Below are 23,334 nucleotides of genomic sequence, written 5' to 3' on the forward strand. Positions count from 1 at the left end.
TTTTAGGTATAATATTAAAGATAATGGACTTCAATACTTTGTAGAATGGATAGATAACAAAGGAGAAAATATAAGATGTGCAAGTGGCACAATTCATGCATAAACTATATTCGCACCGTATTATTTTCAACGCAAAACACATTCCTATACGCTCAATTGTGCAAATTTTATTCTACTCCTTCAATCCATGTATTCCATCTCCATTTATAATGCGTCAATCTAAGGAAGTGTCTCAAAGAAACCAACGGACCCATGTGCGATCAACGTACGTGCATTCGAGTGCCAAGAATCGTGCGCGCCATGATCATCATTGCTCTCCACCTCTGTGCTTCTTCCTATTTAATCCGTTAGTCTTACTTCCACCTACAGAGAGAGAGAGAGAGAGAGAGAGAGAGAGAGAGAGAGAGAGCAATGGGATTAAGCAAACCAGAGAGACAAGAGGAGGAACCGTTCATCCGTAGCTTTCTCAAGCACTTCTTCCACACGCTATCCATCATCACCATTTCTCTCCTCTTCCCCGCCTCCTTCCTCACGCTCGACAGATTCACCGCCGCCTCCACCCCCTCGATTCCGCCCTCTTCCGTCCTCGCTACCGTCTTCCAGCGCGCCGCCCTGCCTGTCATTAACGGACTCGTCTCCGTCGTCTGTCTCGCTGCTCTCGTGCACTCGCTCACCGGCCGCATGGTCAAGCTTCCTGCCGCGGTTGCATGGACTCTCCTGTGCCTCTTCCATGTCTGCCTCAGCCTCGGCACCGAGGTAACCATCGCCTCCAGAGCCGAACCGATCGACGACGCGCTCGTTCATCACAGCATTACGTGGATCAAGCGTGCAGTCCTCTTCGTGGGGCTTCACAGGACGATGAGGGTATGGGCGAGGATGGTGGTCAAACGGGTGGCCGACGACACCATCTTCGGGGAGGAAGTCCAAGAAGACATCTCCGACAAAGTGGTGGTCTCAGTGGCGTTCGCGACTCTTTGGATAACGATGCTGCAGAACGACATTGCCCGAATGGTGTTTGCTGCAGTAGAGAAAGGGTTGACGAAGGACATGGACTTGGATGGTTACGTTGGCTGGTTTGTGAGCCATGCCATTGTGACGACAGGCATGGTGAGAAGTGTGCAAGGGCTGCTGTGCGCAGGGAAGTTCTTGTTTTGCCGCTGTAGAGAAGCAGATGAAGACCACCTCACTGCAGATCACAAGGTTTGATTGATATTGTGTAAAGTAGTAATGCCTAATAGATATCGTTGATGGCATTGAGTCGTCTACTATTGTCAATTTGTAGTGGAACTCTATTTCTCATCTCTAAGTTTACGGCAGAGAACAAAGAAATGAATCAAAGAAATGTTTTTACATGTGTAAACAATTGATAACCTTGATCTATGGTTCATATTGAAAGAAACAATTGTTGGAGGCAAACTCATTGAAGATATGCCACTCACAACAGCTTAAAAGACTACAGATTGCTACCACTGGACTAATGGATAAACCAAGCATTCATTCCCTTTCAGTTTGTCATCACCCAATGGACCATCACACAAGCAAGAAAAGTTGAAACCTATGAGAAATGATTGCTGATAGCAATGCAGGATATATCAAAAATAGAGAATTAGCAACTAGGAAGAAGCATAAATTTTCATGACAGCTTCAGCCAAACATGAGTTGTGTCATTACATCAAGCAACCACTCAAAGACATTTAGCAGCATAATGTCACTAGATGCAGTCATACACTCATCACACTGCATGCAGAACTAGAACTCCAAAAGACACTGATTCAAAGACAAACTGAGAGAAGACAGGACAGTATGAACAGTAGGAAGCAAGCAAGCTCTGAACTAATAGACCAAGCCAGTAGAGACACACCACATAAAGTTATCACAAGGCTGACTCAGAACTGAAGCATGTCGGCTGTGGCAGAGATAGGCTGCGCAGGGCGAGGAAGCTGCCATGGTTTCAGGAGCTGGTCAGGTATCTCCGGTATGTCCATGGCCATCCCGCTAAATTCCTCCAAGAAGCGGAGCACCGAGTTCAGCGATTGCAATCTCTCAGTCAATTCCGTCAACTGAGCCCTGAGGACAGCGTTCTCAGATTCCACCTCACCGTAACGCTGGGTCAGCAAATTGATCTGCATCTCAATCTGGCTGTTTTGGTTCTTGAGCTCTGCCGCTTGGCTTATCAGATCATCGAAGCGCTGCTGCTTTCTCATCCGGGACCTCCTTGCCGACTCCCTGTTCGAGAGCATCCGTTTTCGCTTGTGCTCGTCGATACCGACCAGGGGGGACTCTTGACATCCCGTAGATCCGCGGATCGGCAAGGAAGACATGGTCTTCTTTTGTCCAAGGGTTTGATTACTTCGTTGGAACTAAATCAGGCAAAATCGGTTCTTTCTCGAAATGAATGGATCAAGCCACGAGCTTTACTTCATGAGAAGACGTAGAACCAGTAGAGGAAGACCACCGAGAAGGAGTGGAGGAAGCAGATGCGCAGAATAGCGAGATTCATAAGAACTAGATGACGGTTCTCCACCAAATCAAGCGCGCAAACTTCGACATCTGTGCAGGGGTTACAACTAGTCTCAGAAACCCTGGTTTCTACTGACAGAATCAACCATCAAAGGATGTTGCCCACAAGAAGCAAGGTAGTGTTCTCAGAACAAAGCAAAAACAGGGGAGCTCGATGGCAAACCCAACCCTCCAAAGATCAGATTTTGGGAGCAGGATTACTAGAAACTAATCAGACAAATAGCAGAACACCACTAAACAAAATCGAACAAAAAAAAAAAAGGAAAAACAAAAGGGAAGAAATAAGAAAGACTTACCCGAAGAAGACGGCGACGACTGAACCGAAGAGAGGGCGGCCAGTTAATGAAAAGACAACAGAGAGATACCCAAACTCGGCTATTTATAGAGGAAGAGAGGGGCATTTTGGGCGTATCTTTGTCTCTTCTTCAGCGGCTGTTCACTGCTTCGTGGGGGGGCATTTTGGGCATATAATTACTGCTGCCGTTTGGGTAGGTGTGGTTGGAGGAGAGTAGCAAATGGGCTACTTCGGGTTGGTCTGCTTCTAATTACTTGGGCTTAACTTATAAGCCTCTTATGTTGTTAGATTAGTAATTGAGATGTCAAAATGACAAAGATGCAAAGTCTTGAGCAAGTGAAATCAAGATTAAAATTGGGGCTCATTGGATCTTTTTAATTATTTGAAGTTTTATGATGTATGATAATTCAATTAAAAATACTTATCATAGTATCAAAGGTGGTTGCCTGTTCAAAATTTGAATCTACATCTCTCTATCCAATTCGATGTTAAATTAATATTTATATAATGTTCTTTCCAATTGATTTGCATCATTCAGTTGAATTTAGTTTCACTTATCAAGTTTGATCTCATATGAAAGGGGATCTTAGAGTTTATTATTGATTACATAGTTTCATAAAAGTTCTAAGTATGTAGGATTTGTGATAATTCAATTAAAATATTTATCATCCTATGGAGGTAATTGAGAGCTTCTTATATTCTCAAGAACAGCACGCATGCATGCACTCACAAAGGATGTCACTTAGATTTGCCGTGCAAAGATGCCTCCAAGTCCATGGTTTTGGCCTTGGAAGATTAGGAAGCATGAAAAAGAGAGCAGACTGTAACCTTCACATTTACTTTTCCTAGTTCTTATCCTGCTGAGCTTTCAGTCAATCCAATTTCTCTTCTCTCTGTGACGTTTAAATCTTGTAGTCCTCAAGAAAGAAGAGAACTGCAAGCGTGAAACTTTGGCTGATTTAAGCTCGCATTCCTGAGCTGAATCTGAGATCAACTCGGCTCATGTTTCTTGGAATCGGAGATCAACTCCCAACTTATGATGGGAATGATTCTGAATGAAGGAGACTTTGACAATGGCTAAACCATCTCACTCACTAAAAGAAAGGAAGCATTTCATCATCATAATCATCAGTACTTCTGTATGAAGACCAGACATGGGTGTTTCTTGGCTGCATGCAGTCGCGTAGTCCCCAAGTGTTGACAGTGGCTGAAACGATTGAATGGAGGTTGAGACTTTGGCTTATGGGACTGCGTGCGGTTGCGTAGGCCTCAGGGAGTGTGTTAACGATGGTTAATAGATTGGATTAGGATAGAGTTTTCATTTGTGATCCAAGAAAGAAAGAAGAAGAAGAAACATATCCTCCAACAAAAAGCCTATGCCAAACATCATCACTGCTACTACTCATCTTGCTTTACCCACTTGCCTTATGATAGTAGAGCTAAATTCCCATTCCCCCAACACAGTCCTCATCATTAGACTCACATCATATCATGCCTAATATTATTATTTTCTTAGGATTTGGGCTATGTGTGTTGGATTCTTGTAGCCACAAATATAATATCAAAGCAGCTAATATTTATAGATGGTTAGTTACTTATTTCTATCAGTTTAGTCACATATCAAAAATTAAAAAGACTAATACATAATAGATTTGGGCTTTGTGTATATGATATCAAAGCAACAAATATATATAGATGGTTACTTGTAGCTTATAAACATTGATTTATAAGTATTTCTATCAATTTAGTCTTATATCATTATTATTAATTTATAATTAATTTTTTTTATTAGTGATTTAGGCTTCATAAATTAGTAGATTAATTATATTTGAATTAATTCTTGATGACTTGCTCACATTAGAAATCAAACTATTGATTCTTGAAGTCTTCAATACCCTTAAATGGAGAAGATTGTAACACCTCAAAATCTAGATTTACATCAAAAATTTGATAGAACATAAGTTTAATTTTTCTTGAATCAGTCATTTAGGTTTAATAAATCAATAAATTAACCATCTCATTAGATGGAATCGTGCAATATATGGTCATCAAAATGCCTACATGGATCATTTAGCAGCCATAAAACCTAGTAATTAAACCATTGATTCATGCAAAGCAAGGCATCCACCTTACCCTATACTGTAGCAACTCACAATTAATTCCCCTTCCACAATAGGTCATGATTGAGGCAGCTCCTTCACGTAAACACAACACCCACCAAATCATTAATTGGAAGTGGACTGCTCGACTGGTGGAGCCTGCAGCAATCTTTGAGTGCTGAGAGAGACTAGTGATGGAAAGCCAAGAGAGTAGATCTCAGACATCAATCCATCAGCAATTGACTGCCACAAAATGCTTACAACTCCCAACACATGTTGTGTAGCCAATTCACTCCACTCATAATGCTCATGGAGTACTTATCCCTACCATTTGATGTTACAGGACAGTCTCTGAAAGTGAAATTACCATATACTACAAACTAAAATCTGTGACTCCTGAGATAGATGTACATGAATTATCCTAAGGGATGTAATATTATTATATTGGTGTTGACAAAATTAACTACTTGATTAGTCTTATGTATATAAGAAAACATTTATATTTTTATATGAAGAATGTTAAACTAAGATATTTAATAGTGTTGTGAAACTTAATTTTATTTGATCCTTTTTTTTTTCAAAAAAAATATCACTAGATCCCACATTTAAGCTCATGCAAGGTCATAATCCAATGTGAAAATACATAAATTAACTTGAGTAGGATGATACATAAGTAATTATTAATAATACAAAAGTAAGATATGAATAAGGATATATCTCGAATCGACTAAGAGTTTATTGAATATAAATTCTCTCATTTATCTTGAGAGAAAAATCTGAAAGCACATTGGCTTGCATAGATTAATCAAACATAGGGTATACTAATAATTTTAAGAATTTTATTGTATTAGAGGTGTGAATACCTCTTTATTTATTTGATATTTTTTATTTCAATGAGCATGAAACTATTTGTCATAGATTAATCAAGTAATATTTTTTTTTGATAAAAAAACTTATATAGAATGATAATCAAGACAAAGGGTGACAAGTAGAACAAGATAAACTTGCTAATCTAAATAAATGGTTTTGATTAATTTCCTTCCTTATATAAACAAACTAATCATTAATTGCTTATGGTCAATTAGGCTTTTTTTAATCAATTAATGTTGATCCTTCAAGGTGGAAGGACCCTTTTGCCCATGCCGCTAGAAAAGGAAATCCATCTTCCCTAAGAAATGCTCCTTCTTGCATTGGTTCACTTTCTATTGATTGATAGATATTTTTCATCTGATGTGAAGTGACAAAACTAAAATTTTCATATGAAATGATGCATTCAATCCTTGCTTGATCATAACCAACTGTCATTTGATATCCAAGGTTGTCTACATTTCATTTTCAGTCCATATTGGAACCTATTCCATTCTTGAAAATAATTTGATTGAATTTATCTCTCAACGTAATTGCATCGTGTGGAAGGTAGCCTACACATGAAGTGGATACAAGACCTAACAGGGATGGGGAAAGATTAATAATGTTCTTAAGTTGGTGTCACTTTGTACAAACATATATAAGGCTTCATAAGTCATCTTGAACTTTATATAAGTAGGATATAATTATCATTTAAGTCAACCATAATGGAAGTATTAAAAGATATTTATTTATTATTTTAAGAGGGATATTGGCCTCCATCCCATATATTATAATTTTGAAGTCTTGTTAGATCCAAAATCAATATACAAAACTTACTTAAGTCAACTTATTTCCTCAAAAATCTTGAAAAAAAATAAGATGAAGAGTCATGGAAAAAGATGTGCTACCATCCAAGACAGTGAATGAGACATTGCAAATCTTGTTAAATAATTTTTTTAAATATTTGTGAATCATGACCACCTGAAAAATTTGAATCTTAGGGACATAAAACCATATGAAAATATAGTAACATATATATAAGTCTTAAAAATCCATTGAAGAATAACAACTTGTAAAGAATAAAGGGTAAACTAGTAATCTCCTACTGTGGAGATAGACATTCTACCATCCATAAGGGGTGATAATTCAAGTGCTCTCCTTTTATAATTGTGGATCATAATACATAGAAAAGAAAGTGAATCCTAAGGATGTATGAATTATAAGATGTGTGATTAATAGTTGTGAATCCATATGAGCATGTTATTGCTGATATATAACTCATAAAAGCCTGACATGGTACCCATCTGAGTCCAGTTGCAATGAATTGTGTACCCCAAAAATACACTGCATGGACGGCGGATTTTAGATTTCCTTGGGTTGGGGCTCTCAAGATTTGGACAAAATCCAAGGGGGGAAGAATCTTGAAAGGGTCAAACGCAGAGACCAAAAGTGTCGGCGGGGCAGTTGCTGCCCGCATCATCGGCACGTGAGAGGTTGGCGGGTGTGGGAAGAGTTGGCACGAGCCAACACGGACCAGAATCCGACGTCCTCGCACGCACGCTTTGGGTTTCTTCTTCCCCCTCCCCCTTCGACCTTTCTCACGCTATGCCGCCCCCCTTAATTGGATTCCAATTTACCGCACCACACTCAACCTCCCTCCCTCCCTTCCCCTCACACTACTATAATATGTTCCCTCGCCTTCCCTGTGCTGCCACATCTCTCTCTCTCTCTCTCTTCCTCTTTCTGCTGGTGTCTCAAGGTGCTGCTCCCTCTTCCTCCATCCTCGCTTCCTTTTCTGTGCTCCTCAGAGGTATGTTGGTTTAGATATTTGGAATCAAGTTTGATGCCTCACCTTTGTGTTTGTAGAGGGGGGAGGGTAGGAGATGGCGGGTTGCAATCAGGGGAATAGAGCTTCCCAGGGTGAAGAGGTATGATTGTGATTCCTGGTCATGTCATTCTTTTTTCTTTCTTCTACAAGTAAATATAGCATTAAAATCCATAAGTCGATCGATTTTTTCTCAAGTCAGTGGACATGAAAGAATGTTTGCTTGGGTTGATCATCCTGGAGGCATGATTCTTTTACGTTTGAATTAAGGCATCCCTTGCAATTATTATATAGCAGGAAAATTAATGTGAATTAGGATTGGAAAAGTTGAGGAGGCACAAAGAATGAGGATGTACAATTAGGTGGACTCAGTTTGGAGAAGAAATAGGAGATTGAGGTCTATTGCTTCATAAGCCACCTAAAATTTAAAGAATGTTGCAGGTTACGCGGTACTGCTTTTGAGTTTTGATGGTTTCAGTGCTAGCTTCCATTTTGGCAATTTGCTTGTAGGGTTAGCTGAGGAATTGGGCAACAAACAAAAGTAATACGAGCTCTCACCGGCAAACTCTGGAATAAATTTGTACTATTCGTGAATGGTTTAAAGCTATTTAGGTGAACTGAATCACTGCTGAAAATTCTCATGTACGATGCCAAAGTTGCAGGTATCAGCTCTATGAGAGCTCACAATAGAAGAGTTTCATATGTGATTTGGTCCACCTAAATAGGAGAGTTGATAACTTTTGGAAGGCATTTTTTCCATGCTAAATCATTGAATAATTATTGGCTTTTAGTTTGTAAAGTGATAGCAGTAAGTTTCTGTATATTAAATGGAGAAGAGATTATTCAATCTACCAAATAAGCTCTATAACAAGCCATTAGGTAATTGTCATGCCGTGCATCCCTTGTGAGTCTCGATGTCGTGCTTTGGACATGGCTTCCCTTTTTTGTTTTATTTTGTTGTGTTTTTTTTGGTGGCGTGTGCTGCTGATCCAAGATGCAAGTTGTAATGTCCGGATGAGTTTAAAGGTAGGCAGTTAATCTTCAATTTCCTTATTTTTATTGGACGGTGAGACATTTTGGTCAAGTCAAGGAAATAATATTGGGATGAAAAGAACACAAGAAGACAAAACTTTCAATTATTTCAGATCTTCACAAAAAGTATCCTCTGATAAAACATTGAAGGATGTTTCAAGGCTTCCTTTGTGATACATTTCTTGAGAGGGGAAAATCCTACAGCTGTTTTTTTAATAATTTTCTTGGGCTCACTATTTACATTTTTAAAATTAACATATCTTAGGCTAGAAATTCTTTGTTTTGAATTAAATATTTCATCTCTCATTGGATTATTTATCCACTTTTGAATTACATATCACTTGCTACTTAATCTCAGGTGATCTTGGAGAAAAAATATGGAGGAATTGCACCAAAAAAACCATTAATCTCAAAGGTGAGTTTGTTTCTTTTGAGTGATTATGTTTCTACTATTTATGCATGGTAAACCATATAGATTCAGGAATCTAACTCCTGGCTTACATCAAGCCTTTCATAGGTTTCTGATATTATTATTGTTATTGCACAAGCTTCGGTGGCATAAGCTTCTTATTATATCTCCTAGCATGTTTATCTAAAGCTCTTCATGTGTCTAGTGTACTTGATTATTTCTTGCCCTAATCATCAAGCTAAGGTTTCTTTAAGAAATATTTTAAGGGATCAACACTCATCATGCTAGAATTAGGCTCACAAAGAAAGCAATCTCATTGGAGATGCCTGTTCAAGATGCATTGATAGGTTATTCTTCTTTAGAGAAGGTATTGGACTAAATATTTAGGGAGGACTTTTATCAATGAAGGGCCAAGTGTAATCAAGGGCAACCTGCCTCTGATGGATTATGACCATAATTTTGTCTCAGATCTTGGCCAATACTGATGTACATGGTCATTACTGGTCGGAGATGATCATATGGAATTATCTAGAGAAATGGCCCAGAAGACTCTAGAGTTGAATGGTGACCAGAATACATGTCTCATATTAAGTAATAATTAATTTGTATTGTTCTTGTTGGTTGCAGGACCATGAAAGAGCCTACTTTGATTCTGCGGACTGGGTCCTCGGCAAGGTAAGCTTATTAAACTTCCATGATACCTTTAAATGATTATATCCAAATACAGGGTGTGAGAAGTGGATACAGCAATAATATTTTCCTTTTCAGAAAATAGTCTAAAGAAATCAGATTATACTCGGCGTTATAAGCAATCCAATGCAATCGCGTCATGCTTTCACTTCATTATTTCCCACTGATATCTAAAAGTACAATTATGATGGAAAATGCTTTTCACCCTTCACATCGGGTCTGTGAGTGACCACACCACCTAAAAATCTTAACCAAAATGGTATTTACCATTATCACAGCAAAAAATAGGTTTCGCATGATCAGGTGTGTAATATATCACTCTACAAAATTTCTTCAGGTAATTTGTTTCTTAAAATGGTTTTGGAGCATTTTGCTTGTGTCATATCCTTTTCGCAAAAATTCATTGGGAATTATTTCAACGCGCTTGTTGCTGTACGAAATAAAGTTTCCTCTTTTCTGATATCTTGATAGTAGTGGAAAGATAATAATCCAAAAAATGGTATAATGAATCAAATTATATTTGGGTTTTGTGAAATAATGTTAACATATAACTAGACTGGTATGACATGAACTATGTTTCTTTTCCCTTTCTGCAGCAAGGAACTAGTCCAAAAGCAAAAACTGCTATCGAGTCTCTGAAGCCCAAGCTGAAGGTATCTTTATTTCATCATTTTTTGTATCAGCACACAGTCACAGCATGGAGATCTTAGATTTCTTTTGCCTTCTTAGCTTAATTCCTTCTCAAGTTAATATTGTCTGGCTGAGTATTAGCTCACCATAAGTAGCAATTAGATAGAGGGCACTGCATGATACTCTAGAACATGAAAATTGATTCACTCTGCTTCATCGATCTCAATATATCTCTGTTAGTTTGACGCCATCATTTTCACTGCAGCGTACTCCGCATCATCAGCTCCCACCACGAAGGCCAACATGCACATCTGGTGTGGAAGATGCAGTAAGCGTCATTTGCTTAGCTTGGTTCCTCTTTTATCCAACATTATAAGCTTGAAATGGCTAGTTTTACGGCAAGCTTAAGTAAGCATAATTTAATTGTTTTGCAGGATTAAACTGCTGGTACAATTGAAGTCTTTGATGAATCGGTGGGCTAAACCTTCATCTTCCTCCAAAAAAAAAAAAGGAAATATGCTGAAAAGTTTAAAAAAATCATGAAGTCATTCATGTGAAATGTCATGGAGTTGGTGATAAATATTCTGCACTTATTTGAGAATATGAAACATGGACTTCTCTACGGTTGCAACCCTTTGTTAATTCTAGAAATATAGTCACCGTGGTAAAGAAGATGTGTTCTTTTCGTTATTGGAGCATTCTATAACTGAAACTTTGGTTTCAAGTCGGCAATATCCACAGGACTAATCATGTCAGTGAGGATTTTAGCTTATTATCTGCATTGTTGGCTGCTAAATTATATATAATGGTGAATATTAATTTTGCAAAGTCGATTTTAACTTTACAATATATTTTCAAAAACACTAAAATTACAAGAAGATAAAAATCCATATACGAATAACGCCTTCATCATTTGACATTCATTCAAAAAGGGAAAAGATTGCTAATATTATTCACAAATATTCTTCTATCCATATCCTGCATAAACTCTGAATGTTCAATAATTTAACAATTCCATGAAGCTTTAGGTAGAAAGGGCAGGAGTGGAAACAAGGTGCTACAAAATTGAATGATATATTTATTGTACTTGCGACATTGCAAAGCATGTAGCATTAATTCTTACAAGACAAACCGTGAACATTTAGAAGACTCACAAAGATTTGGAGGATTATCTGAATCTTGCATGCTTGGGGGTGGTCTTATTGTGCGTGCTGCTGCATTTAGAGCAGTACCAGTCCCCCTCGGGAACAGAATCAAGTGGAGGATCACAACAGTCAATATGGGTACCAATCCCACACCCAACAGCACCTGCCTCATCACCACAGATAAGCATCACTTCTCCCCTGCCGGCTGACCCACAAACAGCACAGCTGAGATCATCACTGCTTTCTTCTGACAACAATCTGGCATCTTCGCTTATCTCTTCAGAGCAGCTCAACAATTTTGAAAATGATTTCTCAGCCCAACTGTGTGTTTTATAGAGCACATGCTTCTCAAGAGAATAACCTGGTTTACAAACATATTCTACTAAGTAATCAGCTGCTACACATGGGATCTCATGCCTCAAAAACTCTTGCACCCACGAGTCAACTCGTGGCATACTTGGACTGACAATGGCAAAGTCAACACCAGCCTTGAGGATGCGAGTGTACGGTGGAGAGGTTGCCAAGATAGTGCCATCTCCAGCTTTTACCACACGCTTCAATGTATCCTGGTTCAGTAACAGCACAACAAAAACATATGAACATTAACTAATAGCAAAACTAACGTTTGAATATAGTACTGAAGACCAAGACTATTAAGTATAAATGTCCATTGGGTTCATGGCTATTATAAGGAAAATGACACTATAATAGGATTACATGGAAAAAAAATCTATCTATATAACCACAAGATACTACCAGAGTGGGTGCGATACATTCTCCATATATGATGATACTCATGTTATAGAAGGCACCATGTCCTGTCCGCTCTCTCAAGAGTCGCCATTGCCTAGGAGCTTCTAAATTGATCGCACCATCTTCTGTAAGACCTTTCCTGTACCACTCAAAAGGCTCTTCCTCCAAGAATTTTCCAGCTTCACAACTAGCAGTTAGATAATCTGTTTTCAGAATCCACCTGAATTCATAAGTCAGTTACAGATTAGGTGAATGAGGTGCCAGTTATCTACCAAGCGGCAAATGTTGTTTTTATAGCTAACTACTATACCACATACGTAAGAAAAAGCATCAAGCAAGTCTTAGGGCTACAAAAGTCAATCAAGTATGAGAATTTTGATAAAAGGCATTGTTTAAGTGGTACAGCAAATCCTGAACTTCATAGGAAAGCATTCATAAACCACTCAGTCCTCAGGATTACTTGATTCCAGTAACATACCTTCCAGCAGCAGCTGCTGCAAAGAACTTCTCTGTTCTGCGAACTGGGTCTGGAGCAATAAAGTGTGTCGCTGGATAGGACCAATGGTGGGAATCCCTGCAAACTTTTCCTCCAAGTCTTCTAATGACTGCCTGGAAATGCTTTCTCTGAATGCGTTGTCCACTTAAAATGAACCATGCAGGTTCCGAGTATATAATTTTTTTGGTCTTTCTTATTTCAATCTTTTGACAATTATTAGAATTCTGAATAAATTTTTTATCATGTTTGTTGACCAATTTACTGCTGCAACTATTACTACAGTTAGAACTGAGTCGGGAAACTTCCTCTGGCTTGTTCTCCTTTTCTGGATCCATTGATGTTATGTCCTTCTGATCACTGGTTGCATCCTTTTTGGCATTTGCGGGGATAGAAACTCCTGCAGCTTCCACCCTTTCCTTCATAACTTCATCAGAAAATGTCTCAACCACACCATTCCTCAAGTTTCTGCTTACCTTCTTATCCTCTGGTACCTTCATCTTCTCTACTTTACCTGAAATGACTTCAGCTTCCTTGAGATATTTATCTGGATTGTCAACATGTTTGTCTTTCCTACTGCTCAATGCATTATGCTTTGAGCTGCTAGTCAAACTCCTCTTGGCAACAACCTTCTTAATGTATGAACCAGATGCAACTTTAATATTGTTTCCTTTACAAGCATCAGCACTAGCAGTGGTCAAGAAATTTCTGGTTGTCATGGCCTTGCCATCAGAAGATAGGGAAGCCTCAAATTGCTGCAATACATGGTTCTGTGTAAGTTCCTTCATCATAACATTTTGAATTTCAATCCTGGCAGTCTCACCATTCAAAGATTGGGTGCTGCGTTCAGCTTCCACTGGACCACCCACAGATATTTCAGGCCTTTTATCATTGCAAAGCATTTCATCAGTATGTTTGCCAACAGCCAAGGAACCAAACTGGTTTGCAGTGCTTCTCATAATTTCGCAATCATCTACCTGCATTAGCTCATCATCTACAGGAATATTTGGGAGTGCCTTGCTATCCATAGAAGCAATTACATTTGTGGCCATCTGTGCCATGTTGAATAAATCAACTTTTCTGCATTCCTGCTTATCTAAACCCTGCTTTAGAATAGGAATGCTATGCTCAATGACATTTGAAGATTTGATCATAGCAGGCTTCCCATTTGAGAGTGAATTTCTCTTGCAGCTAAAGGACCTAGAGACAATTGTCTGTTGATTTACTGAATTTGAAGGCACTGCATCTTCCAAAGAGTGGTTGGCATCCATAGGCACAAGATACTTGTTTTCTTTAGGTGAAAGGAGAACAGGTTCTACTTGTGCAGATTCTGTATCTGGTGACTTACGCTGCAGGGAAGAATGCATCAAAGATTTAGGGGACTTTGAGCCACCTCCTGAAACAGAAACTTTTCTCTTTTGAGGCAAAACACTACTGGTTGCTTCCACGTTATTTATCCCAATATGTGCCATTGAACCTTGAATGTTGGCTGGCTTATCAGTTGCTCTACTTCCTTTTGGTTCTGATGATAAGACATCAAAATCTTTATAAAGTCCTTTCGGGGAAGTATGAACTTTCATAAGTGATTCTTCTGGTGAAACTGACTTATTCCGAGACTTCTTTGAGAAAGGGACTGATTTGACACCAACCATACTTGATGTTGATACAGTTCTAGCAGACAATGAATAGGCCTCCTTTAAACTACCAGAATCAGATTGGTTAAAAAGTTCCCCACCAACCATAGCATCTCTTATGGCATGATCATTGCTAGTTTGTGCAACATCCCCCACATTCTGATGATGGACCTTGCTTCCAGGACTGCATTCAGACAAAGTGTTTCGAGAAAAGTTGTCTGTGCATGGGCTCGTAAATAATGTATTATTCATGATATGATTATCAGCAAAAGCTGAGTGAATTGTCATAAAAGTATCTTTTGGAATGCTGAGCTTTCCCCTCGATGGAATAGACAAATCAGAATCCCCAGAAAGAACTCCACCATCAGAAATAGATTTTCCCATACCACTACGCCCCACTGACTTTTTACCAACATCTTCAGTTTCCTCATCTGAATCCTTTGCCTCGGCCTCCAAAACCTCTAATTCCCAACCACTGTTCAAATAGAACACATATTTACAAGGAAACTAATCATGATAAATGATGGTAGTGCTGAAATAACATTATAAAACACCATTTTGTACCATATTTAGAAGCATTTGATTCGATATGGTAATGTAGACAAGATGAAAGGAGGGATATAGGAATCATGAGTCAGAAAAGCATGTTAGTTCTTTTAGTGGCATGGAAAGAAACAATGCTTCACTTTTGGCCATCTCTGTGTTTATTCAACATTTTCTATGTACGGACAAGTTTCCGAGGATCCTCTCTCCATACATGGAGGGCTTTTGTGAAGATAAGGCTTCGATATACAATAGCATAGAGCTAGTGTTCATAATTTCACTAAATGACAACCAAGCTTGCAGACATTTGACATGACATCTCAAGGACTTTGTATTTCCTAACAAATCTCCAGTTCCATAAAGTAAGCTGAATGACTCATCAAATTCTTACTAAAACAACAAGGGCAAGCAATGGAAATGTAACAATTTGATGTGAATAAGTTGACTTACAGCCATTAGATTAAAAAGGTGATTAAAGCTTATAGGAATTAAATCCATTAAAGAATTTGCACATAGTTTGTAATATGGGATGATCCTGATATACTACAAATTAGATATTGGTAAGGAACAAACCAATGAAGGAGGCCCCCACTAGTGTGAGGTCTGGAAAGAATTAATGAATGCAATCTTACTAAGGTATTTAGAGAAGTATTACTTAAACCTTAAGTCTCCCAAATCCCAAACGAGCAACCTTACCTTTGCGCTAAGGTGTACTCTCAAATTTGTGTCTTCTATATAAAACTATCATTTGCCATCAATCTTAAGTATTATAATGTTAGTCATCACCACTGTGTAGTAAGATGAGAGAAAACGATGTAGGGAGCAAAATGGGAGTATCAAAAATAGTTCTTGAAATATTGAGAGGATGATACCACGGAATTCAGAATTAATCATGCACCTCATGGTTCTCGCTTCAGAAATTTTTTGTTCCACTATTTGTACTTCAACTATGTAAGGCTGAAAATAAAAATTTTGAATATTTTACATGACATAGATAAAAAATTTACTGCATAATACAATTGGATTATACATACATACATACACACACACACACTGCCAAGGACATGCCAATATGTCCTTGGTGACTTTAATAAATTTGACAGTTGGAGTCCTCAACTGATTCTTGGCGGTCTATATATATGCCCTTTGAGCTACCAAATCATACAACTTTCAATATATTGAATGTGGATATTGAGAAAAACACTGAATGACCTCTAAAACTATTTTAGCTCTCTTAGGTTTTTTACCTTGTGTTAGATCATCTGAGAAACATCTGTATACTTATGGGATTATAAAGCTCAATGAGAACTGAGAGAATTTAGGATTATGAGAGCTAAGGATTAGCTTTTAAGTCAATGAGTACTATATGCCAGTAATTAGATTGAGAGAAAGTGCTTCTCATGAGAAAAAAATCTGAACTTCAAGCTTAAAAGAAAGAGCAGAGGGAAAGAATTAAAGAATTTGCCTTGGTTGTAGATTATTGGTTGTAAATCTGTACCTCAAGCATAAGGACTTGGGAAGTGGGTGTAAATCACTTGTGATCAAAGCACTATAAAGGGCTTGTGTCCTCTTTTCTCTCTCACCTATCTAGTTCTTATTGTTTTGATAATTGTTTTCTGCACTGTGCTTGACTTGTGACTAATGTCTATAAGGATGCATTATAAGAATTCAATATACTGCATTCAAGGTTGATTTTGAGAAATTGAATCAAATCAGAATAGTTTTAGCAAAATAATCTATGAATTGAATATGCATCGGAATATGAAGTTTCCTCCCACCATAGTTGTCCAAGGACAAGCTATGGAGAAGAACACTGAACTTATTGGATGATACACTCAAGAACAATGAGTGTCTTCTAGTCTATGCGTTATGAAACTTCAAGGATGCTTATGCATTGATGGATAGTCATAGGCCTACATATAGGCAAGACAAGGGACCCCAATTCATAAAATATTTAATATCATACTTAATTTTATCCTTAATGCTTTCATCCATCATGAAAGCAATTTTAAACATTTTGAGGTAACCTCCACCTTTGTGACTAATAAAAATATTTTATTTAGTCATCAATGTTATGCAACTTATATCACCATTATCATGACAATAATGCAATTGAAATCGCAATTTGACATATGAACCATGTTTATTCTGAGATTCCAATGACCTTTGGAATTCCAACATTCTCTCACTTGGTCCATATATCACAACAACATAAAATGGTGATGAATGATAACATCTTTAAATGACCAAAAAGACTCTAGTCACATCACAACTTATTCTCATGTAAAGGATGCAATACATGAATCATAGTGGTTGTATCCAATTCATAGAATACTCCCTTCCATGTATTACAATAGATAACACCATCTAAATGAGCACTTTATGAGTCAATTACTTTATGAATGATTCTTAATCATTTAGGGTCCAACAAACTTTATCTATGCATACTTTCTGTACACAAAAAGACTTTATTTATAAGAATTTTAAAGTAATATATCACATCAGATGCTAAATGAACTAATAATCCCCATATGCTCCACATGACCTTTATATTGTATTGCTGCCAAACCTTTGGTAATAGGATCCACAATCATTAATTCAATGCTAATATGATGAATATCTATTTCATGCCTCTTTATGTGATCTCTAACAGCAAGAAAATTTATATCAATGTACTTGTTGCAACTTCGACTTATATTGTTCTTAAGAAAGAAACAATGGTTGAGTTGTCACAATAGATCTTTAAGTCAACAAATTTAATCAACAATATTTAGTCATGAGATGAAATTACACAACCATAATGCCTATATAGTAGCTTCATAGCAACCAATAAATTCAGCTTAATTTTATCCTTAATGCTTTCATCCATCATGAAGGCAATTTAAAATATTTTGAGGTAACTTCCACCTTTGTGACTAATAAAAAATATTTTATTTAGTCTTCAATGTTATGTAACTTATATCACCATTATCATGATAATAATGCAAGAAATCATAATTAGACATGTGGACCATGTTTATTATGAGGTTCCAAGGACCTTTGAAATTCCAACAAATAGTTCTACATTGTATTAAATAGAGCTCGAACTTCCCCTTGGGTTGCCTAAACCCTTCAACGCATCTCTCTCGTCAGCATTAAGATTATTATCCATGACTAGTTATGGGCTAACAACACAAATTGACATGTAGATTTAGTAAATGTAACAACAGAAACCACAATTTAACTGGTAAATACTTGCATCCATTGGAACTATTAGTAAAACAGTAGCTGTGTTCTATTCTTAAGCACATACTCAAATGATATTTCCAAGAACCATGCTGTGAAAACTAGAAGTAAAATATTTACTTTCATTTGAGATTCCTTGTCAGATGAAATAATATCTAATGCACCCATAAAGATATTATTATAATGATCTCCATTCAAGGATTACTAACTGATGTGCTAACTAAACCACATTCTTTATGAAATCTATGGGGTAAAATATATCCAGACCAACAGACAGCGAGCTGCATTAGGCTTGGAGACACCAAAGACCTATTTAAAATTTTAAATATATATAGGTTAAACAAATAAAAAGCCTCAACAAAAATATTAAATGAGAAACATAAACAAATAAGCCCATAAGGAAGCTAAATGACAAAGAGAAGTATGAGCATTGGCCTGACCTCTTTGTATAATTATCTATTGGCAAGATTGCCCACGCTTTTAAGCTGAAGAAAAATCACAAAAAACACCATCAGCATTTTATTTTCATTTTCCTACAGCTATGGGTTGACATATAAATGTTTCCTTATGAAAAGTAGGGGAAATTAATCTTGCTTTACCAATCTTCCAGCCATCTATGATTGACAAGTTTGATATTCACTTTCTTAGCAAGCTCATATTTCTCACCTGAAAGCCAATAAACCAAGTCAAATATAGAATTTATTTTCACCATAGGTTTAATTTATTTATTCTACTGGGCATCTCCACTATATACTATAAGAAATCAACTTTTCCATTCTCTCTTTGTGTGACCGTGTGTGCCTCGGATGCTTGTATGTTTCTATTAATTTTAAGGGTGGTCAAGATTTTCCTTACATATTAAATGTGCCCACACTTTGTTTGCATATGCAACATACAATGCAGATAGACCTCCAAGAGGAAACATGAAGACATATTATAGGGCTCAATATTGAGCACTCAAGAAGATACACACTTCTGTACCACAACTAACCAACAAATATGAATATTGAAAAAGCAAGAATCCTACACAAGTTATTCTGCCATTTAAAGTAGACAGTACAATATATAATAACAGACACTATTTGAGCATGCCAACAGCCAGCAGAAGATTGTCATAAAGAAATCAGTTAACAGATTAATACAATCAACAAAATGAAACATTAGACAATTAAAACATCTAGCATAAAGTTGTATACAGAATAGCTTCAGTGAGTAAAGCCTTGTTCAAACTCTGTGATCATTATTGATTTTGAGTCCATATTTTTCATAAATGGCTCCCATATACAAGTCAAGCTTAAATGAAACCAATTTCAAGATAATTAAAACAAGGGCCAGAATTGAATTACCAAAGAAAAAGATATGAAGTTCTAATGTTAAAGAAGTAAACTAGAAGAATAGTCAAAACAAATGATGGAAATTGCATAAGGTTAAGCATCATTTTGCACAATCTATTTAGTGTTTACATTTTAAATAACAAGAAAAGAGAACATGTATTGCACATCAAGTTTGCCATGACTAACATTACGGTTGATGTATGAAAGCAATAAATGAGGATTGCTTATTAAGCTAGATGTAGTACATACCCTCAAATTTGTAGCAAATGAGATGGGTAACCTGGTTTGCTATCAAAGGCTTAGAGAACTTTGCCCCCATCAAGGAGACCATTTTCTGTTAATCATATGAAGTAATGCTGTGTTACTCATTAATATATTGCCAAGGAGATAATATGCTGTAAGAAAGAAAATTAACAATTTTAATATACAACAAAAACAAGCAATAATGTCTCAACTCTCAACTATTGCAATCCGGCAATATCATTAGTTAAAATCTCAGGTATAACCTTCTTAGGTTTTCATTTACCTCTCCTCAAACCACTATACTAATTCTCTCACATCATCTAATTACATCATCTATAAATCTTCTTGGAACATATTCATGTCATATAAGAGTTTTCTCATTTAATCCTCTACCAATACTATGTCTAACTATTCATTAATAAAAATATTATTTTTATATATTTCCTAGCAACTTCACACATTTCTCAACATTCTAGTTATTAACAACTCAATGCTCAAATCCATAGAGCAAGACTACTATAAAAATTGTTTAATGAAATCTTCCTATTAATCTAAATGGCACATAGTGTTCATACAAAATTCTTGATGCCTCTCTTCACTTTAACCATACAGGTTCTATGTTATAATACACATCTTCATCACACTATCAATAGTATTGAATAATATATGCAGAATCAGGGTCCTCAATTTTGATGTATACCACTTAATATAAGTAGTACATTCCGGTCTGAGAGGATATCAATATGCAAACTGCTCTCTACCAAGCAGTACTAGTGTTTTGACCGGTACCAAGACATACAGACTGGTGATGTGTTCCTATATATTTGGTACATGCTTTAGAAAGTTCTTATATTGTTTATTAAATATTAATATGTAGGACAGCTAAATGATTGGTCCTTGTAAATTTGAAGATTTTAACATATGCTAAGAACATGAAACTTGTCATGACTCAAGAGACCTAGTGGCTTTTTCAGCAGATGGAAAATCCAAAGTTTCATTAATAGTTGACACCTAGTGTTAACATATTACTTCTGAAACTCATCCCAATTCAGTCTGTATACTTACAACCACACTAAATGCATGCTTTGCCAAATCAATAAATAGACTAAGCTAGGTCCATACATACATTTATATGTGTGTGTGTGTGTGTGTGTGTGTTTGTGTGTGCAATTCAATCTATTGAATTTTGCAATGTGAAATCTTTTGCTAATATTAACTTCGACAAAGCATGATCCTTGAAATTTTTTTTTTTGTCAATTGAAATCTGACATTGTCTTTCATTTGGCATGAGAATTAAATCTATGGTTGTTAATAAAATAAAAAATAACATCCCATCTGTGCAAGAAATAACAAGTCTAGAAGACAATTGTCTATGATATTTACTAATTTAAGAGTAAGATCCTTCCTTAAGTCAAAGTACATTTCAATTTCAGGAACATTTCAGAATTATGGATTCCATGATCAACCATGTTGGAAAAGTTAATGGCAAGCTTTTCTAAAAAAAAAAAAATTGTCCATAATAAATATATAGCATAACTCTTTAAATATGCAGAGCATTAGCATATGTTTTTGGATTTCATTTTTAAAATGTCCAATAGTGATAACATGGCAAGATGCTAATGGCATGCCTGTCTCACAGCAAGGTCATCAAATGGGAAAAAACACACAAGTATTACCATGATATCATCACGTTCTTGCCTTTGATATCCAGTCAAGCAAATATGCAGTGACTTACTGCCAGGAATTCCATTCAGATCTTTTACAGGGCAATATAATATCTGCAAATAGGACATGAGCACACCATCACTAGTAGCTAGAAACAAGTAGAAAGGAAAAGTTATGAGGAGGATATCTTGTGATACACACAAGCAGAAGATGCCAATAAGACATCCCAAATTGAACCACAATACAAAGGAGTTAGAACTACGAAGAAAAGTGTTTTATCATTATCCACATTTATTTTGCACTTAAATAAGCCCACGAAATGGTCCAGCATGTTGTCTGCAAAAGATAGTACATATGTAAATCAGTAGAAATTCCACTATTTTTATTTTAGGAATTCAAGTCACAGAAGGCTGTCGTCATATAACTAAAGGTCTCCCCCTTGTACTTGTGTTGTCATAAGATTATTCAGGCTCATGGACTTCTGTATTGAAGTAATACGAATAAAGAATGTCAGCACAAGAGATTCAGCATTTTATAAAAAAGTTGTTTGCCTTTCAAGAGTAGGATCCCTAATATTAGCATAAGCATGGTAATGGCTCAGGTTAACATCCAGAGAAATTAAAACTTGCCTTTGTAATGAACCAGCAATACAAAGCACCATCATCAATATTCAAAGTTGCATCGACAAAATTGACATAATTAGCTTATTAATACAATTAGATAATTATAACCATCAATATTTTAAAACACTTGAATGCAAAACAGAATAAACAGGATACCATAAGTATCTAGTGATTTATTGCAGGGATCAAGCATAAATTAATAGTTAGGTGCCTGCCTGGACAAGGAAATAAAATGTTGTTCACATTAATGTGGCAAACACACTGAATTTTCTATAGATATTTGCTGTCAACCTATTATTCTTAAATTGCTTTCAATCATGCAGACAAGTTGCACCAAAAGCATCTAATGACCAAATTACATAACATCGTAACTTGAGAAAGGACGAGAGAGACTGACCCTTTTAGCATCAGCAAGCATTCCAATGTCCAAACTGACATCAATCCACAACTCAGTAACCAGTATTTTCCCATCATTCCGGGCAGCAACGCATACAGGATCCTCCTTCACGAGAACATCAGCATGTAACTAATCGATTATTCACAAAGCAACCCTGCCTGATCAAATCGTACGACTTACATAGACGCGACCAGACACGATCACATGAGTACAACTCCGATCATAGCGACCGACATCGATTCCCCCTCTTCGCACAAGCTCAGAGCGATACTGAAACAAAAAAATACCAGTAACACAAAAAATAATGGCCAAATTTGTACGATGGTGAAAAGAGATCATCAGGGCAGGACCAACCTGAGCTTCCGATACCGTGTCAAAACCGAAGAGAACGAACCGAACGCCACCGAAGATCTTATCCGGGGCGCTTGAACTCGAAGATCCATGAGATCGGTGCATTTGGGGACCGGGGACGTTCGACGGAGCCCTAATCGGACGGAAGAACTAAAACCCAGGTGATCGAAGAAGCGGGGTTTGCGACCGAAGGAACTCAAGGAGGCGGGGATTGAAGATTGGATTGGGAATAAGGCGGCTTCTCAGTGGGGGAAGAAGGAGGCGAAGCGCGCGGAGAAGATTTGGGAGCGGGGTTTTGGTGGGGAGGGGGCGAGTGAGGGGGGATTTTTGAGTTGGGGTTTCGTTTGGGGAGCGTTGGGCGGGAGAAGAGGCTTGTCGTGAAAAATAGCTGCTCACGTGTCCCATGTCACGTGCTGATTCGCTTTGCTTCGGAAAGCCCGAGGCCGGCTCGGGTCCGTGCCCGGTCGCTTGGGTTGGGGCTGTCTTGGCCCGGCTCGGGTGCGGAGCCGAGTTGGCACATTATATGATAGTTGCCGGAATCGGCTTAGTCAAACCTCATGTCATTAAATCATGGGCCGA

At 37.2% G+C, this 23,334-nt stretch overlaps 4 protein-coding genes across 5 annotated transcripts; 2 read left to right on the forward strand and 2 right to left on the reverse strand.

Annotated features, from left to right (window-relative positions):
- The first annotated feature begins 411 nt into the window (after window positions 1–411).
- On the forward strand, window positions 412–1,206 carry LOC135680362 (uncharacterized). The gene has a single exon (XM_065194243.1). It carries the CDS (start codon window positions 412–414, stop codon window positions 1,204–1,206), a length of 795 nt encoding a protein of 264 aa, XP_065050315.1.
- A 400-nt stretch (window positions 1,207–1,606) lies between these two features.
- LOC135584908 (bZIP transcription factor 53-like) lies at window positions 1,607–2,872 on the reverse strand. Its single transcript, XM_065081450.1, has 2 exons — window positions 2,817–2,872; window positions 1,607–2,550 (listed from the first exon to the last, which is right to left on the reverse strand). The coding sequence occupies exon 2, from the start codon at window positions 2,319–2,321 to the stop codon at window positions 1,887–1,889; it is 435 nt and encodes a 144-aa protein (XP_064937522.1). The 5' UTR covers window positions 2,322–2,550; window positions 2,817–2,872; the 3' UTR covers window positions 1,607–1,886.
- A 4,518-nt stretch (window positions 2,873–7,390) lies between these two features.
- On the forward strand, window positions 7,391–10,971 carry LOC135588042 (uncharacterized). 2 transcript variants are annotated; one of them, XM_065079972.1, is made up of 7 exons: window positions 7,391–7,522; window positions 7,630–7,691; window positions 8,979–9,035; window positions 9,657–9,704; window positions 10,316–10,372; window positions 10,615–10,677; window positions 10,784–10,971. In XM_065079972.1, the coding sequence occupies exons 2-7, from the start codon at window positions 7,647–7,649 to the stop codon at window positions 10,787–10,789; spliced, it is 276 nt and encodes a 91-aa protein (XP_064936044.1). In that variant the 5' UTR covers window positions 7,391–7,522; window positions 7,630–7,646; the 3' UTR covers window positions 10,790–10,971. The 2 variants fall into 2 exon arrangements, with proteins under 2 accessions (XP_064936044.1, XP_064936045.1); XM_065079973.1 differs by having other exon boundaries at window positions 7,508–7,691.
- Window positions 10,972–11,326: 355 nt separating this feature from the next.
- On the reverse strand, window positions 11,327–23,067 carry LOC135588044 (BRCT domain-containing protein At4g02110-like). Its single transcript, XM_065079974.1, has 10 exons — window positions 22,759–23,067; window positions 22,585–22,674; window positions 22,405–22,509; window positions 21,396–21,497; window positions 19,726–19,810; window positions 18,742–18,808; window positions 18,583–18,627; window positions 12,726–14,849; window positions 12,251–12,467; window positions 11,327–12,060 (listed from the first exon to the last, which is right to left on the reverse strand). The coding sequence occupies exons 1-10, from the start codon at window positions 22,858–22,860 to the stop codon at window positions 11,518–11,520; spliced, it is 3,480 nt and encodes a 1,159-aa protein (XP_064936046.1). The 5' UTR covers window positions 22,861–23,067; the 3' UTR covers window positions 11,327–11,517.
- Between the last annotated feature and the right edge of the window lie 267 nt (window positions 23,068–23,334).

The sequence above is a fragment of the Musa acuminata genome, chromosome BXJ1-8, assembly GCF_036884655.1.
Source record: "Musa acuminata AAA Group cultivar baxijiao chromosome BXJ1-8, Cavendish_Baxijiao_AAA, whole genome shotgun sequence".
Classification (NCBI taxonomy): domain Eukaryota; kingdom Viridiplantae; phylum Streptophyta; class Magnoliopsida; order Zingiberales; family Musaceae; genus Musa; species Musa acuminata.